This window comes from Protopterus annectens, chromosome 1.part0 (genome assembly GCF_019279795.1).
Source record: "Protopterus annectens isolate FY-2018-M chromosome 1.part0, PAN1.0, whole genome shotgun sequence".
Taxonomy (NCBI): domain Eukaryota; kingdom Metazoa; phylum Chordata; order Ceratodontiformes; family Protopteridae; genus Protopterus; species Protopterus annectens.
Window position 1 is genome coordinate 934,789,268 of NC_056725.1, and position 19,892 is coordinate 934,809,159.

A 19,892-nucleotide genomic window follows, 5' to 3' on the forward strand; every position below is an offset into this window, starting at 1 on the left:
GTGATTTATTACTATCATTTCTCTGATAGTTTCACTGTTGTTTAAAATACTGTCGGTTATGTTATTATGTGGAGCTTTTCTCCCCGGACCTCTGCTGAAAATGGACAAATTTGCCCAGTTGGACTTCCTTGGTAAACAAATGTTAAATAAAATAAAATAAATAATTTGGATAAATGGATGGGGAACTGTAAATTCACTCCTGGGGTACAGCCCATGTTGGTTATGGACAGAGGCAGTCTGTAAAATGAATCAGGCGTCCAACACCCAAACATCCACCCCATCCCATATCTGGGGAGCTAAGATATAATATTTTCATATTCTGGGTATTATTGACTAGGCTTGTAAAGGCTCTTGTGCCATTAGCCTAATAATCACCTATGAACCTATATACCAGGCTGCATTGTTGTTAGTACTGAATATGTTATTGCTGAACCTCTCCTTAAACTTAGTAATCTCAGCCTCTTCACAGAGTATGTGCTTGAGCTCTAAAGAACAGTGGTCATGGTACCTCTATATAACTGTAGTATTGTAAAGGACCATAGAAACTACTGTCCCGTTATCCTCACTAGTATTATATGATGCATTAGATGAAGGTCATTCTGTCTGTGTCAAATATCTTGACCTTGATAAAAGCATTTGATATGATTCTGCATGCAGGCATTGCTAACAAACATGCAAGTTTTAACTCCTATGTTACTCTGTGGATTGCTAATTGGCTTTCTGATCACATGCAGTGAGTTAGAGTTGGTGGTATCTTCTCATAAAATAGATTTGTCACTAGCAGAGTCCCTCAGGTCTCTGTGCTGGGTTCCCTTCCCTTTGCTATCTACTTCTCTGATGTAAGGACACAGATATCTAAGGTTTGTGGATGACCAAGTTTCTGGATAACTGCAAACTGGGTGTTGTTATTGATTTCCTCAAAGACTCTCATATTCTCCAAGAATGTTAGATAGAGTTAGCACCCCATGTTCGAAACATGGCCTTAGACCTGGTGCAAAACTACAGTGCAGTTACATTTGAGAAATAAGTCTTTCCAAAAATTATTGAAACATAAATGGAACCCAGCTTAAGGTTGATACAGCTGTCAGAGGTCTATGTACTTTAATTGACAATTAACTGTCCTTTCATCATTAAGTACTAGTTACAGTAAATAAATATTTTTTCATCATCCATTTAATTATCAGAGTTATACCCTCAAGATCCAAAAAAGCCTTAACCCTCCATAGTTCTCCCTGATTAGGCTGATTAGTGAATATGTGAATGCAGTATCAGATCGCACAACTATTTTTATTTTTAAAAACACAAAAGCGCTTTCGTCCCAAGCTTAGTGTATAGGAACTTAATCAGAAAATCTGATGAAGTTCATATACACTAAGCTAGGGACGAAAGCGCTTTTTTGTTTTTAACAATAAAAATAGTTGCACGATCTGGTACTGCATTCGCTTTTCTTATTTTTTGAGTTTGGAACTGTTTGCAGTTTGTTGGTTGATTAGTGAATATAATGCTGATATTGGTATGTATTTTAAGATATACCTCAGTGTTTCCTAACAGGAGAATCAAAGGGCTGGGCTGCTTTAGCTATATGAATAAATTAAAAAGTCTTTTACTTTTTTTCCCATCCTATATGGTCTCCCATATGGAGAGGTCTCTCTTACTTTTCTAACTATCAAAGACTATATTTTATTAGAACTTCTACAACTCATAAATACTAGTATTGTTAGAATCACTCACTCTTAACCTCTCGAATTACATTGTAATGTAAATAGATCTTCTTAGCAGATAGGTTCATTAGCAAAGGATAACTCACTTCTGAAACTAACTTCCGTTGCATGCTAAATGGTGTAATAACTTAACCCACTTCACATACTGATGATTAGATAAGTTCACAAAAAATTATCCCAGAGATTAGTACATTGACCCTTTTCAAAGAAGGAAATAAATTAAATTGGTAATACTTCCTAGGGTACATGGATAGCCTAATATGGTAGATCATACCACCAGCATAGCACTAACCTATGATCTTATGAAACTATGAACAAGCATACATCTCAGCGTCTTAATGCAAGAAATCTGGACAAAGCCCGACAAAATGGGGGGGACTAAGGCCCAGAAATAGGGACATATTTTAAATATTACTCTTAGAAAGCTGCAAGAGTAGCAGGATTTGATTTAACATACATTTTCTGAAGGATTTGAAGTCTGAAACTGAAATGTATGTCATTATTTAGTGACTTAAGTCCTCAGATCATCCTAGTGATTTGCCAGAAAACTACAAATTTTATGAGGAATGGACCAAAACTATACACCAAAAATCTGGACCTTCTGCCAAAATCTGGACAGTTGAGAGGTATGTAGCTGTCCTTAAATCAGTGTATCTACAATATTGTCATAAGAAAATCCTTTGCACTCTCTAATCTCATTTGTTATGGGCTCTTGTGTGTGTGTGTGTGTGTGTGTGTGTGTGTGTGTGTGTGTGTGTGTGTGTGTACACACACACACACACACACACACACACACACACACACACACACACACACACACACACACACACACACACACACACACACACACACACACACACACACACACACACACTTGGTATTTTAGAAGACTTTATCTGTTATAACATTGAAAAAAATGAAGGATAAATGTGCACTTTAAGAATTTTGAATATCATGACCTGTGTTCCTTATTGGTCTTGATACAGAAATTATCTAGATGGAATTTCTATAAGAAATTAGGTTGCAGAGGTATAGCCAGGATGAGGTGAAAGGGAAGCCACCATGAACGCAAGATATTAGGGTTGTGACTGGCAAATGCCGATTGGTCTGCAGAGCAGTACCAGCTTTTGCTTTCATTCACTGAATGCCAGTACAGAAATAAATTCCAGTACTGCATTTGCTGTGAGGACTGAGCAATTTGTATGTGGTTTAAGTTGTAGCAAGTAGTTTGCAGCAACTCAAAGTACAGAGAACAATAGAGGGGCATAGAAACAGATGTGGCACTCCTGACGTGAGAGGTGAGGAGCACTTATTTTATTTTATTTTTTTGAGCCTGACCTTATAGTTCAGCGGTGCCACATTGAGAAGAGGCACTGGGCAGTAGGTGTGTAAGCTATGTCTCTGTTACAGTGAACATGTTCACTAAGGGTTTCTGGCAACATTACATTTTCAGTTTCTCCTGACTGAACATTCTTCCTTCCTTACAGTCTTCTGGATACAAAATCATCTTACCAGAAACAGCTTCTTGCTTTTCAGTTCCTTCCCACACATAGTCACACCTTTCTGTGTCATCTCTCCAGGACATAGCACTATCATCTTCGGGCTCCTTTTCATTCATCAAGGAAATCAATGCAGCATCATTAAATCTTCTTCATGCAACACAGTGGTCACCATCACAACATGCTCTAAATATGAAACGTTTTCCTTCCGCAGACCAGTCAGGATCTCTCAGTTATTCTTCTTCTCTGCCATCTTAGCCCTGCTTCTAGCTATCAGCTGCCCTTCAGTGGCCTCTACTAAAAAGAGTAAAGGTATGTAGCCAGTTCCCTAGTCAGATTTCCCCTAGTCAGTATACGCGCACCATTGGCTCTCCCTTGAAAAGAGGCCTTGGGTCAAGTGGGACTAACTGGGTCAATAAAGCAAAAATAAATAAATATTCAGATTAACACTTTAGATAGTTGGTAAGACATCTTATTATCATTAAATTGCTTTACTGGTTAGATAAATAACACATATAACTGAAAAGGTTGTCCCCCATGTATACATATTCTCTTCCTTTAAGTGCAGATTATGACATTGATTCTAGCAGCAGACTAAAATGGATAAACTCTGTCTATGCACATGGTTAAGAAAACAATAGAGTTCTTAATATAATATTGTCATCACTGTACCACTGTTTTTGAAAAACAACATTAACATTAGAGATACTAACCATCACAGAGTTTCTGCTTCTATCAATTTCAGAAACTATGGACCAGGAAAAACACTGACTGGTTATTTTGGAACTGCTACAGGGTGAGAGTTGATGCAAAACTCCAGTTCCAAACATGGTCTTCTTTGGCATTCAGAGTGTGGTTTGAATAAAAAAAACAGAGATGTATGCAACATATATGTAAATAAAATAAAACAGCATAATCTAAAAACAGTAATTAAAATAAGTAAACTACTGTTAATTTTTTGTTCAATAAGTGAGAAGTACACTACTATACAAAAAAGACGACAGCTTAAGGCAGAAGCTTATATTTGTCATAGCAATAACATACCAGGATAATCGAGAGACAGATGGATTTTTGTGGTGTGTTGCCCTTGTTCATTTTGTTCACAGGCCTCTGCTATGATGCTAGAGATTTTGATTCCAATGATCTTTATCACTTCTCCAGTTGGTATGCAGCATTCATTGCCATACATTTCATATATAGAACCTATGTGAAGACAAAGGCAGATATCAGAGCAAGAACATTTATACTGCTATCCTAAAATGGATGACTGGGCAATGTCAATGAATTAATGAAGAATGAATGTTCTTCTGCAAACAAAGGTAAAAGCCACTTCTACTATTTCATTCCTGGAGAACTGGAATATGATAAGAAAATCAAACAAGCTTGCAAATGAAGCATGCAATATTGTCATGATTACCACTGCCACAAATAAAATAAACAAAATCAATTTGTATAAGACCCAACAACATACCAGATGGTTCACTACATGGAATAAAACTAAAAACTAATTTCAATCAGTCATGGTAAAGAAAGTGTTTTGCATGTCTATGAACTATGACAGCAGTCTGCAGAGGGACAAATTCACAAGTGGAGTGGTCGTGTCAGACCTAAACAGTTTGAGCCCCACCAGCCTAACCTACATTCACTGTAAAGTTAAACAGAGTAGCAGAAGTTACAGGGAAAAGTATTTTTAAGGGGATATCTTGCCTTATGAATCTTCTGAGATAGAGCCTGAATCCGTGCAGGTCAAACACAAAACCAAGAATCAGTCACAAAGATCAGATAGCAGCAGGTGAGTAGGTAGATTAGGAAATGGGATAATGTGGTCAGTTGTAGTAGAGTGGAGAACAGTGATGGCAAAGTAACGAAATGTCAGTATCTGAGAAGAGTTGAAAATGTGAGAATTTCTAGGCTGGAGGCTAAAATGTAGGCAGTGAAATAAAGGAATAAGTAGTGATAATGAGGCACAGCAGAGAGGGGGGTGTTTAGTATCAGGACGCTGACTGGTAGATAGCTTGAGAAGAATAGTTGAGGGGGACAAAGTGCTGCCATTGATAGCCAGTGGTATCTGACAATATCACATATATAGGAAACATCCTTTTATACCTATGTCCATCAAAAACAATCCTTATGGTCTCTTTTATAGTATAAGTGACATACTTGTGTGCAGTCAACTGGATGACTTTTTTTTCTCTGCATGTGTCACACAATATTTTAAGCAATAAATTGTGGCTATAAACTTACAATGGATGGTTACACTGTCCAGTCACATGTATAACCCTAATCTAGTGGGTGGCTGTCTTGTATCCTCCCTGTATATAGCAGTTCTGTCATCTCTTTATCATTAATGTAACTTTATTTCACTTTCATCAATAGAATAGACTTCTTCAGAAATGAATTACACAAAAGATGCACGAGCTTAAATACTTGAAATAAAATCGTGTTAACCAATCACAATAAAAATACGATTAAAAATATGTCCAATGTTAATTGCCACTCTATTTAACCCTTTAGCATCTAAACTCTTTTAACCAACCTGTGGTCCTTCAGAAGACATTTAATATGTATGGTGTTGTTTAAACCTGGTGGTTTGCCTGCCTCTAATCTTACTTGCCATTCAGTTTCATTTTGCATCCAAAAGCATCTCACTCTGTTTACACTCTGAATAGGCATTTACACAAGCATAGGGAGGGTGGCTCAATGGCTAAGGTGTTTGCCTTACAAACACAAGGTGCAGGGTTTGAGTCTCACAAGGGTTAATTGGCTAGGCTTAAAATGGCTAGCAGGGGCAGTTAGCTTAGTACTAAACTATGAACTATAGCTTCAACTACATGTAAACGCTGACCAGTTATTCTAGAGCAATGAAATTCCAGAGAAAAATACACAATGAATTATTATCATTCAAAGGCAGAATTAAAAAATAGGTATACCAAGTAAAGAATATTTCAACTTCTAAGTACCTATAAACTCAATAACACAAAATCAAGTACAGAATAAGTTACTCAGTTTCCCTTCTAAGGAGGCAGAGATTCTAATAAAATTAGATAAACGTTGTCAGAGCATATATTTTTTCCAACAGCTTTTTATATGTTTATAATTCTCCTTTATAATTGTATCATACAGTGAAATTCAAGTAAATACAAGGTATTTTATGTACCATTACAAAACGTTATACCAGGTATGAAGTAACTTCAGTAGTAGGCAATACATAACAATGACACTATGTGTATATACATGTATGTATGCATGCATGTATACAGCTTGAAACCAGGACTAAGCACAATTTCATCCACAAGCCTCACAATCACAAGAGTATAGTAACATGACCCAATTGTCCCTGGGATGTGCGCTCACGTGCACAGACACACACATATTCACACAAACACACACACACACACACACACACATGCGCACGTGCACACGCACACACACACACACACACACACACACACACACACATATATATATATATATATATATATACACACACACACACACACACACACACACACACACACACACACACACACACACACACACACACACAGACACACTCACACACACACACATGCCCGTCCTGAGTTGCTGAATGCTGCGTTCAGTGTCTCAGTGTTTCACTGTATGCGTTTGAACAGACTCCTATGCCTCATGTGAGTTTATCTTGGAGTCTGTATCCTGTTGAGACTGGTTTGTAAATACCATTACCAAATAGTGAATGAATTTATGTATGATTTAATCCATACTCTACTTGCTTGTCTTGTCACAAATATGTAATTCCATGCAACCATAAAATGGCCATTCTGTCAAGAAAACATTGTTATTAAAGTCTTGTGGTATAAATATGTGACCTGAGTTTTAAACCTAAGATAGTCCTAGCTTTTTTGCGGGATAAAATTAATTGCCCTCCATGCAGTCTGCAGTACACTGACTACCTCTTCAAGAGGGGCAGATACTCAAGGTGAGGCATCAGCTTCATAGTGGAATGTTTAGTAAAATATATTTACAAGATCTCCAACGTATTGGTATCACTTATAAATGGAAATGTGTCACACTATCTGGTTTCTGGTCTTGCCAGAGTTATAAATAATGGAAACATTACATGGGGATGTCTTGAGGTCAAAGTGCACACAAATTGTTTTAACTGTACAGTAGTATTTCCTAGTTATTAATTGTGTATTAGTACTGTAAGTGAGCCTTTTTTAACAACAGCATCTAAATTTATGAACAAATCTACAGCAATTAGCCCTGTTCTTTATTGAATAGTGGTATTATTGTTGTAAACAATCACACATATTATACTGCATGTTCTGGTATTAAAGGTAATTTAATTATTAACCAATAAGAACTAGAGAAGTCAATGAACTTCTGCAGATTATATTGCTGCTCTGTTTAAGTGATAATGATAGCAGCTGCTGAAGCATCTGTAAATCTGGCCACCTAGCAATGATAAGGGTCTGGAAAAGTGGTTTTGAAGTTCTTAAATAAGAATGAGCCAAGAATCAAACCTTAAAATACCTCCTTACTAACCAGACCTTGAGTGAAAATTGAGTGCTTTATAGTGGCCAGGTAAAGTACTCAATATTGTGTGACCAGGTATCACATCAAATGCCTTCGCCAAATCCAAAACATCCACAGAATCAGCCTCAGTTGCCCCATACAAAAACATGCAGTGATCTGATTCAAACTAAATACAGTACATTAACACATATTACCTCATGCATGCTTCCTGCCTCATGGTAAATCTGCTTTATCTTGGTCAATTAGTAAAAAGTTGAAGATTAAAACAGGATTTTTTTTCCTTTCAGCAGAACCATAGGAGACATCTGAAGTAACATAACTGAAAGAGCAGCTGAATTAGTGGCACTGAGGAATGAAGTCCTAACTGTGGCCAGATGACCCAGGATCAATTAGAAACACAGGTACTGGAGCTGCCAGCCAATCACAATGTGAATGAGCAGTCCATGCCAGCTTGCCATTCTGAGGGGTAGGGATAGACAGCTGCTTCATCCTCCCCTGAAATGGTAGCTCCTGGAAGAGATGAATACTGCACCGGGTCAGCAATGGGTCAGCCTTGTGCAAGAATTGCCCAATCAACACCTTGCATTGCAGCTGAGTCAATGTGCATGTAACAACATGCATAAAATCACAGGAGTAACTGGTCAAGACCCTAAACCTGATGGCTGTCTGGATGGTGGGTCCCTCTAAGAAGTCAGAATATAAGGAGAACCTGATGGTGCATGGAAAAAAATATGCAAACCAAGCAATCACACCATGTGATATTTCTTTGTAGTACTCATGTCATAAAGTCTTATCTAGTACAGGCTAAGGTAACATTTGGAGTTTGCCTGCAGTATCCACCTGCTGTGATTGCGTGGCTCCAAATAAATTAAAATGTAGTCCTAGATGCAAACTACCTTGAATTTGTGAAGTTTACCTGCCTGTAGTCCATTCCAGACCATGAGTTAATGTAGCTGCATCTTTCCACATTTGTCAGTAAGACTGGAAAGTAGCAAAAATGACCTTATAATGAAAATATGTTAGAATGATACAATAATTATCACCCAATATCATGAGTGGCCATCATAATTGATAAATGTCATGCAGTTTTGAAATGAGAAAAATTTCTAATGAGATTCAGAGATTTGTGTGAAAACTAATCATTTCATCACACATCTGAATCTTACAAGAAATTTACCTGAAAACCCTGAATATCTTACATTGTTTTTGAAGCCACATAAATCATTGCTCTGAAGAGTTGTACTCCAAAGAAGTTAATTTTTTGTAAAGGCATTTGTGACAACATGAGATAAAATGTGATGTGTATGTAGTCCAGTGAAAGACACTCAATGTCAAAGTCATCTGCGTAATTTGTAAACCTTAAAAACAATTCTGCAATTGTTAATTTTTACAATGAAAATCCTTAAACTAAATTAAATCTTTGTGGTTAACTTTGTTATAAAACTATGAAGTATCCTTGTACGCATTATGTCCACGTTGGAAGCAGCTCAGTGAAATCAGTCCAGGAAGGACCCCTATTTGTGGTTTAAAGGGATACCACAAGTATTGTGGATAGGCAGTGGAAAATCTTCACAACATAAAACAGAAGTCTTATTTAAAAAGCAGTAGTAGTCTGTTAATGACTCTACACTAAGCGTTCACAGAACCGTACCTCACATCTTTTCTGAGATGTAGGATCATAAGAGAATACTAGGATAATAACCCTAAAGGGCTTTTTTTTAAGTCTAGCCATGCTTCCCAGATGTACTGGGCAGATTTTGTCCCTTAGGTTTATGTTGGAGGTATATATAGTTTGGACGGTATCAATAAGCTTCTTCTCTCTAATAGACACAGTTGCCAGACTGGGGTAAATTTACGATTTTCCATCCATTGATCCAAGGGATGCTTGAATAAATACAGGGAAGAACTCTGTTTCATAGATTGTAAGCCTTTTTCAGGGAAGAGATAGTCTTTTAGGCACTTACCTGCCCCTCAATCATATCTTATTTAAGATGCAGGCAAGGTTTAAGTCACTGATTTGGGTATTTCTTAAGCCAGTTGTTTTTATATGTGCAAGAGGTGCATTATAGCTGGATTAGAAGATGGATTATAAGCCAGCTATAGGTCACCTCTAAGCATCTTGTAGGAGACCAATTACATGGATAAGGCTTTGGGTAGTCCTAATAGGATTTGCTTTGCACACCATGTATTATTTTTGTGAGGAACTTCTGCAGATGCTGCAGCTGTTACATATGCCTGATCAGGTCCATACTGACAGGTTCATTGTACTCAATGATTGGTCTAATGAGGGCTGAGTGCAATGGGAAAATGACATCTTTGTACCTAGATGTCATTGCCTTGCTTACAAGTTGTGCAATATAGAATGATTTCCTTACTAAAATAGATAAATGATGGTCAAAGGTCAAGCCTCTGTCTACATGTGTTCCCAAATCCCTGACTACTGGGTTTACTCTTTGGGGTGTATTATCACTGTAGTAATTTGCAGAGATGGCTGCCTTACCAATAGATACTATTATGCACTTCTTGGTATTCAGTTTCAGACTGTGACTCTGGCACCAGTTATTAGTCTTTGTCAGGCTTTCCTGGAGGGTATTTGTGTTATGCAAGGATTCAATGACTGCACCTAGTTTGCAATAAGCTGCAAACATGGTCAGCCAGAGGTCTTTGACATTAGTCTTGACCTTCGAGAAGTAGATGCCAAACAGGAGCGGCCATAGTACTCAGCTCTGAGGTACTTTGTTAGGGACTGGACTTTTTGTGGAGGTAGACTCCCCTATCCTAATTTTGTGGGTCCTTTCTCTGAGCCAGCTGGCTATAGAGTGGGTGATGTAGGGGTTTACAAATAATATAGTGAGCTTGTCTACATTGCCTGCATGGGGCATTGCCTCAAATGCCTTGGCCAGGTCAAGGTAGGCAGCATGCACCATTTTATCCTTGCCCATTGCTTTGTTGACCTACCTGAAGAGTCTACCAGGCTGAGTAAGCATGAACTGCTCTCAATGAATCCAAACTGAGTTGGATCCAATGTCTGAAGATTTCCTGCCTCATCATTTATCATAGCCATGATTATTCTTTCATTCCTTTACATATTAGCTTACGCAAGCTTATTGGTTAATAGTTTCCTGGGTCTGTGGATGACCCTCCCTTGTGCAGAGGGAAAATCATTACAATCCTCCATTCATTTGACAAGAAGCCTATTTGGAAGCTATGGCCAAATAGTGATTCTAGTGGGCCCAACAGTTCATATTTCCTACTCTCAAGGAGGCATCCTGGAATATTATCAGGCCCCATCGATTTAATGTTTTGGCCTTGGACAGAGAATTTAGGACCTGTTCTCTAGTGATAGTTTGGGGGCTTATGTTTGGGAGGACTTCTTGAGCAGTGAAGTGAGGTGAAGATTAAGTTGAATTTATCATTCGGTCAGTTTACCATATCTTCTAGCTCAGTATAAGTGGCTCCATTTACAATTGGTTAGGCACATTGTTGTGCGTTGTCCTTAAGGTTGTAAGCATACCTGAAGAATGCCTTGTGATTGTCGTTAGCCTGAGAGGCTACTTTTACCTCAAGTGTGGCTTTTGTAGACTTAATCAGTCCCGTGAGTTGCTTATTTAACTTGATAAGGGAGTTTGTCCCTTGCTGAGCATCACCCTTTCTATTATTGGACATGATTTTCTTCCTTTTGTTATATAACCTATTTATGTTGGATTCCACCAGGGTGGCTTGCTTTTTGAGTTTGTCATGTGCTTATTTCTGGTAGGTACTGCTGCTTCTGTGCAGTTACATACATGATTGTATAGGATTTTTTGAATGACTCCACACACGTAGCAATGTTCCCTGAGTTTGGTAGGACTTCCAATTTTACCAGGGTGTCACTTAAAAGTAGGAAGTTTGTCTTAGAATATTTCCTTAAAGTTCCAGACTTAGCTGGTCTCACAGGTTTTATTTTTGTTTTGAAGGAGCCTGATTTATATTCTGACTTGACCTGTGAGGATGTCATTCCTGGGGGGGGGGGGGTTGGGGGTGACAATGTTCCCTAATGTTGTTGAGGACTAAGTCAAGGATGTTGGCACCCTTAATTGGCATATGAACTAGCTGGTCCAGAATGTTCATGTTAACAAATTCCTGGAATCTTTACACCTGCAAGCTTGTAGTCATGTATAATTCCCAGTTTATGGTGGGGTACTGGAAGTCACACATAAGTATGGTGTTGTGCTGAATGGAGAGTGATTCAAGGTCATTTAACTATGAAGTGGGGGTTTCCTGAGTCATACAGGTGTCCTATAGCTCACAAAGATGTAGTATGAAATTTACTTATAGTGAGCTGTACATGGAGAAGCTCAGGTGCATCATACTGCTTGACCAGCCGTGAGGTGTGTATGTTTTGATGTAAACACCCTTCACTTGTGTTGTGCTATGCATAGCTTTAAGCCATGCCAGTAACTATGCAGACACCTATATTCTCCTGAGTCAGGAAAGCATGTAGGGAGTGGAGTTTTGTTTAGACACATGGCATAGAGCAGTATCACCTTTAGATTATTTTGGGTTGGTTTAGCTATGTTGGATTGTTTATCGGGTTGTCAAGGTAAAAATTGGGCACTATGGGGATGGACAAAGTTTTAACCAATATCTGAAAGCCTATAGGGGACCGATGCAGAACATTCCGGGTGAAGCAGCTCTGTCTATCAACCATGTCCTCCCAGGCCAACAAATATTGTACCCACTTCAAAATGCACCAGGAACTAAGCCAATTGTTAAAGCCAATCATCTGTGTTCATCATCCGTAGAGAAGGCAGAATGCTGCTCAGTGCCACGCTCATACTGGTTTGTGACACACATATTTTGAGAGCTCCATCATGACTGTCTTCATATATCCCAAGAGGTGCATGTCAGGTCATATACACCCTCATGGATTATGATTATGTCATACTAGTGCTTGTGGTTCAAAGACTTGAGTATATGTATGATTCTAGAGAACCCCGGACCCTGATAGGCAACTGATCCTAACCCACTCCTTGCTTGGTAGTTGGGACATTGGTGTGTCTTACAGTGGTGTGTCCTGTGACCAAAACATTGGATTGTGAGGTTGTCTGTAGATGTGAGACTCTGTGAGATGTGGCAGAATGTATCATGGTGGAGGTTGCTACAGCAGTGCATTTTAGAGGCTGCTGAGGACACTTACTGTAATTTTTGTGTCCCAAAGGCCTTCGAGGCTTAGGTAACATACTTTAAGAGCCTCAGCATAGGTTGGCTTATATGCTTGTCTTGTAGTTTATGTGTCAGGTATTGTGTTTTTTTGTGTTTCTGACAACATGCTTGGGAGTTGTAGTACCTTTATGTGAGAGCTTTAGCTCCAGAGACAATATATAATTGCATATTTCATATACAGTGTCAGATTGTTCAAGAGTTAAGTGGTTGTCAGAGAACATGAGACAGTTTCTCCATTGTCTCAGGATGCCCAATTCTATCAGGCTGGCTACAGAGACAGGAGCAAAATGTAGATTTATGGAATCAATACAGTGGGCTTCAACTGGAGTGGTGCCAAGATGGTATTAAAGAAAGGCTGTGATGAGTGATAAAATCTGGTTCTATACTCCTTTTGCATGTAGCCACTGTAAGGGAGAACTAAGGGTGCATATAACAGATTTGCTTAGATGCTAGCTAACTAGAAATACAATCTTATTGTAAAATTGTAGAGTAGTGCCTTTCTAACATAAACCATAAACCATAAATCAGCTGCTCAGTCAGCAGTAGCTACATAGTCTGGGACTCTTAGGGGTTAATCATTTTATACAGAAATGCAGATTCTGAGTATCTACATCTATACAGGATGTTGCTAATCACTGGTGGTGGTAGTCTGACTTTGCACAAATGCAACAGCGTTACATAGGCAGACAAAAACAGGAGACAAGGAAGTCAGCTTACCCACTACTCAATGACCACTTTAGTGTTTCCTACCAATTGTCAGAAAGGAAAAGACCAAGCAACTGTCTGCTCTTACCAGAGGGCAGGCCTAACGTTTCTCATTTTAAATCATTAAAATGAAGCCCAAAGTGCAGTAAATAACCATGCTAAAACATGCTTTGAAGTTTGGGAAATGTCTAAAAAAAAAAATTTACCATTTCTTCCCAGTGTCACAGAACATTGAAACCTTTTTCAAATGGCAGATCTTAGCATTTTAGCTCTGTGATACACTAACAGCAAAACATTTTCAAGGCTAGAGTTTGCATGTTTTAAGATATTATTTCTCATTAAAAGTTGGCTATATTGCTCATTACAATATGCCATAATTCCAGAAATGCATTACTAGTGCCTGTGATATCTCATAAATAATTATACCTTTAAATGCTGGCAACATGCAGTTCATACAAATTATGTAAAATTTTATTGGGGATAGGCATTTGATGGATGTGCAATGGCAAAGCAAATTTAGAATGCATAATAGAAGCCAAGTGCTATCTATACAGCTTCTCATATCTGCACTACACTCACTATGTAGTGCCCTATCTCTACCCCTCAAAAGAAAAAAAAAATACTTACTCTACAGTTACAATCTGCAAGTTCCCTCACCCAGGATGCACTCGTGTCTTCCAATAAAAAAAAAACGTAAATGCAGCTTTTTCATATATTGTTGCACAGTATGACTGCCCTTATAAGACAATTTTACTTTGTACAACATATGATTAGGTGAAGCTTTCCAAGTGAAAATGAATATGGATGGAATGCTTTCAGACAGAATATTTTTGTTTTGCAGAATGTTTGTATCAAATCATCAGTATGCCTAATTCATTTTAATGCATCTTTTGATGTGAGGTTTCAGGCTACAACTCTGAGACCAAGTGGAAGTTAAGGGCAGCTCTTTTTTTAAGTAGAGCAAATATTTGCTGATTACTAAAAACAACCTGAACAAGCTGGCTATCTCCTACAATAATATTGCCAGATTTGCAACATAATTCGCTTTCAGAACCCATCACTGCATTAATCTGGAACAACTAGGATGGCTAGAGTTACAAAATTTACTACTATTTAACCAATTAACAGTTGCCCACAAGATCCTGTATCAGCCTACTAATACACCAATTCTTACCAAAGTTATCATCCCCTACAATAATTACCTTAAGACCCTTCGCTCATCTAATAAACTTCTTGTACAAATAGGTAAAACCAATAATATGGCTGGTGATGCTTTGTGCTCTAATACCGTGGTCAAAACCTGCAACTCACTCCCCAGTGACCTGACCGCCCTTTCCTCAATAACACTATTTAAAAACAAACTGAAACTATACCTTACATCACATTGGTTATGTCCTTGTGCGAACCCTGACTAATCACCCCGTATATCTCAGGATACCTATCACTACACCTGTATGTACTACTTGCTTTTCTGTTAACCATAAAGAAAGTGTGCTTTTATATATTAATCGAATGTCATTATCAATATCTTCTTATAATTATCCATATACGATATGTACTAAGATTCTGTAAGCAGAAATGTAATGAAATGTAAAGAATTGCTAAAATATGTAATGTACCTGCATCTGTAAAAACTGTCATTTATTATAAATTTTACTGTGTTTTTGAGGAGCTTTTCTCCCCGGGCCTCTGCTGAAAATGGACATATATCCAGCTGGACTAGCCCGGTCAACAAATGTAAAATAAATAAATAAATAATCATTTTTACATATTGGTTATTCCTTTTGCATGGCACACTTGTCATTTCAACACTGACTGCTGATACATACATGTTATAGTTATATGTTTATACAATACTAATACACTAGCCTCATGTCAGACAATCAGTGCTTACATTTAACTTTCAATAACTTGTCATTGTTAAGCATAAAAATCCAAATAAGCTATAATCATATTATCATTATCATAAACAAGATAATCTGAGATCAGGAATTAACTTATGACCATATTGTTTTATTTTCACTATACCACTAGTCTGAAAGTTGGACCAGTGTCTTCACACCTTACATAGCAGTCTACTTTATTAAATAGATATATGTCTGAGGTGCTTTGTTCTGTGGCAATGTTCTATTCAAACTCAGTTTCCATCATAAAATCACAAATAGTCCATTTTTAATATGAACTTTTCTTTCCGATCTTTAATAGTTTTCGTTTCTGTATTTTTAATGTCTGTAATCATCATTTTTTCCTCTCTTAATGATTTGTCTTTGGTTTTCCATTTTTCTAGTTATAATTTATGATAGTTATAGTTTTCACAGTCACTATCAACATTAAAGATTGTAACACTTTTACCTCTTTAGTACTTTATTCTACACTGTCAACAAAAACATCTCTATACTGAGGTTAAATTCTCTTCCAAGTATAATACTTAGTATATTATTCAAGTCATTTTTGTACAGAAGCAACTCAGTTTATTCCTAAAATATATGCTCCCAAGAACATTTTATGAACTTTCACATCTCTGACATGCCTATTATCCTGGGAGATATTTTCAAGTCTTGTAGGGTTAAAGCATATTGCCCTTCACTAGTCATCAGTAAGATCTATATTTAATTATCCACTACATGCTATTTTCACCTTTATACTGTATGTATGTTATATTGTTTTCTTATATCTGTTATTGCATTATATGCTCTATTTATTACACTTTTTCAGTCTTCCATTTCTGTTATGTCCTCACTTATAAGATCTACAATTTCTGAATGAATAAGTGCACTCTGCAACCTCCATATGTATTCCATGAACTCTAATATTAGACCTGCTTAGTTAAGCAAGTTGATTTGAGTTCAATATCCCGAAGTTTGCCTAGCTTCATGTCATTTTATTACCTTATATTTTTTATCATCTGCTCCCAAAATATTGGTTCTTTGTTCTTTCCTTCTTTTCCAAACCCTCATTATGTTTTCTTCTATGTCTTTCTTATTACTATGTATCTGTCTTATTCTAGTCTCCGAGTTCTAACGTCCTTTGACAGACTTGCTTAACAATTTTATGCGTGTACGGTTGTACATAATACTCTTGATATTCCTTCCCTTGATCTGCCCAAATGTCTCTGTGTGACTGACATTACCTCACCAGGCACTATGCTTCTATGTGAGCATATTATGTTTCATGTCCTGAATCGAATATACTAATCTCAGTTGCATGGCTTTATAGTGTACCTTCAAATGTGGAAGTCCTAAACCACCCTGTTTCTTTGTTAGCATTTGATTTTCCTATTGGCACATTCTCTTTTGCTTCATTTCTCTTTTCATATTCTTCCCTATACAATTTTTTAGTTAATTTAATATAAGTCGAACCTACATAAAGAAGCAACAGTGCCCAAAACGTCTTACATATATCCTGTTGTGGATTTCCATAAATAATTTCCATACTTTTTCTAATTTATAATCTTTTGAGTAATTTCCTCCCACATTTCTTTGGCTGCTTGCTCAACACCTCATTTCATCTTAATTCTCAAGTATCTTATCTTATCATGACCCCACAAAAAGGAGAAGTTGTATACCAAGTCATCTGCTGGGGTATAATTCATTACCATACCCTTTGTTTTGGCTTCATTTTCTTTATACACTGCTATATTATTAAAATATTTTAGCTTATCAGATATCGTTTTATATCATGTACTAGACTGCTAACATATGTCATCTGTATAAAGGACTATTTTCTTATTAGTATTTCTCTGTTTATATCAAATTATATTTAATTATCTTATATCTCTAGCTAATGGCTCTAAATATAAAGTAAATAGTAATGATAAAAGTGGACAGCCCTGCATAGCCCCTCTTGTAAGTCTAAGCACTTTATGCAGGCCATCACCACTCTTCATTGAGCTCTTCTGTAGATATTGAATATTAATGTTGTTCATGTTTATGGAAACCCAAATGCCTCAAAATACCTCCTCATAAATCTTTAAGTCAGTCAAATACTTTTTTCAGCATCCAGATTTATTAACATTTGTATTGTATTTTCCAGGTAGAGCCTAAGGCTTTTGACAGAATCCTTTCCTTCATTTCTCAGATTTAATCAATATTGTAAGCTCTTTCTCCCATTCTTCTGTTCCAGCAAAAATCCTTCTCCCCACTTTCTTTACAAAATTGTCATGTTCTTTATGATTCAGGTCCATTTTCTATAACATTATCTTCTGTGGGTTACTATTGTAAATCCAACCAAGAAAGCAGAAAAAAGCTGTCCAAATACCAGTAAAACGACCAATAGTCCATCAATAATCCACTTTATTGAAAAAACAAACACAGGAGCAACTACCATAAGCGCTTTCGTCTTAGGCACAAGAGTTCATCAGATACTCCATCATTATTTTACTAGTCTTTTATACAAACACCAATTAATTAACATTCACAATTAACTATTTAAAGCAACATCACCAAAAATATTAAAATGTCATTATAAAACAATATTTATACTATATTGAAATTTAAAACCTCAAAATTTGTATATATGTATATATATAGCCACCTACTAAAAATATTACCTAAATATTCTTAAATATTCCTGAATATTAAATCTAAAAAACATTAAATCAAAATTAATAAAAACATTTTTTGTATATATATATATATATATATATATATATATATATATATATATATATGTGTGTGTGTGTGTATTTGTATTATGTTGCAAATACTTAATCAAATGTGCAACTATGCAAACTTATGGAACATGTAGTGTAATTATACTGTAGAAGCTTTTTGTACCAAAACTGGTTTAACAGAATATATATTCATTTAATCCAGGTGGTGCATTAGACCTTAACCTAAGTTGCCATACCAGTTCTTTGTTTAGTAACATATTTTTGTAGTCACCACCCCCACTGTAATTTCTAATAACATCAATAATTCCAATTTATATCCACTGAAAGTACTGCAGTAAATAGAATGTTTATATAACACACTAGAATCTTTCTTATTTTTAACATCGTAACAGTGTTCATAAATTTTGTCCTTGAATCCCCTTTCAGTTTTACCCACATAGTATGCAGGGCATTCATTACTTACAGCCAAATATACTAACATCTTTGTACAGCAGTTACCTCTGCAGAATCTAACAACACTACCCATGCCATTTTCTAATTTAATACCACCTTCTTTCAAAATATTGGAGCACTGTTGGCAACCACCACAGGGAACTGTGCCCTTACCATCATATTTATTCCGGGGCATATTTACCTCAAAAGATTTTTTAAGACTAAACCCTGTCCTAAAAGAAAATGAAGGTGTTGGCCCAACAGATTCAAACAATTCCCTGTGTGTTTTTAGCAAACTCCAATTGTCCCTTAATATTTTCATAAAAGTTTCAGAGAAGTCATTGTGTTCAATTACACAGGCCCTATGATATTTATTAGTATTTTCCATCACCATGTTGTTATTACTATTGATCATATTAGACTTGTCATTCAAAGGCCTACCTAAATGTGATGTATATTTGTGACCCCAACCTCTATAAACCTCCCCCAATACTGTGTCAATAAAATCTTCTGGGTATCCCCTCTCTATAAACATCAATTTTAATTTTCTAAACTCCTGTTCTAAATCTACAAACTCCGATGTCATACGAGCAATACGGACTCCTTGCCCTTTAATTAAACTTTTTTTCATAAACATGGGATGATTACTGGAAAAATGTAAATAACTATTACACCAAGTAGGCTTTCTATAAATTTTAGACTTAAAACCAGTATCTGTTTGTAAAATTGTTATGTCCAAATAGTTGATAGCCTTTTTGTCCCATGTATATGTAAACTACTATTGTAAATTGTATTGTATTGTTACTATTGTAAATACAAATCAGTATATTTTCTTTTTTTCGCTCCATCAATCCATTAACATTCCAAACTAATAAGCCAATTTGTGCTGTAGTAATCCTTATATTTTACTCAGATTAACTATTACTTGTCTTTCAGTTGTAAAGTGGTCCTTTGTAAATTGTTTCTATTACTTTTTGTGTCACTTTATATACTTTTGTGCAATATTAACCCAACTGGAACTCTGCCTTACTAAAACATACAGTTCCCACCAACTTAAGAAATAAACTCCATATTAACTACATATATATTATCTAATGGCAAAGGTGATGACACTCTGTACAAACATTTTAAGGCTTTTTCTATTTTTTTCTTGATCAAACTCAACCCTAATTTATTTCTTTGGACCTGGAGAACATCTGG

The 19,892-nt window shown here is 36.5% G+C and overlaps 1 protein-coding gene across 1 annotated transcript in view; it reads right to left on the minus strand.

Annotated features, from left to right (window-relative positions):
• The window catches only part of THEMIS (thymocyte selection associated), a 250,897-nt gene that overhangs the window by 123,769 nt on the left and 107,236 nt on the right, over window positions 1–19,892 (minus strand). Inside the window, exon 2 of the mRNA XM_044064159.1 lies at window positions 4,265–4,423. Coding sequence (XP_043920094.1) covers window positions 4,265–4,423 — 159 coding nt within the window. The remainder of the gene's footprint in view (window positions 1–4,264; window positions 4,424–19,892) is intronic.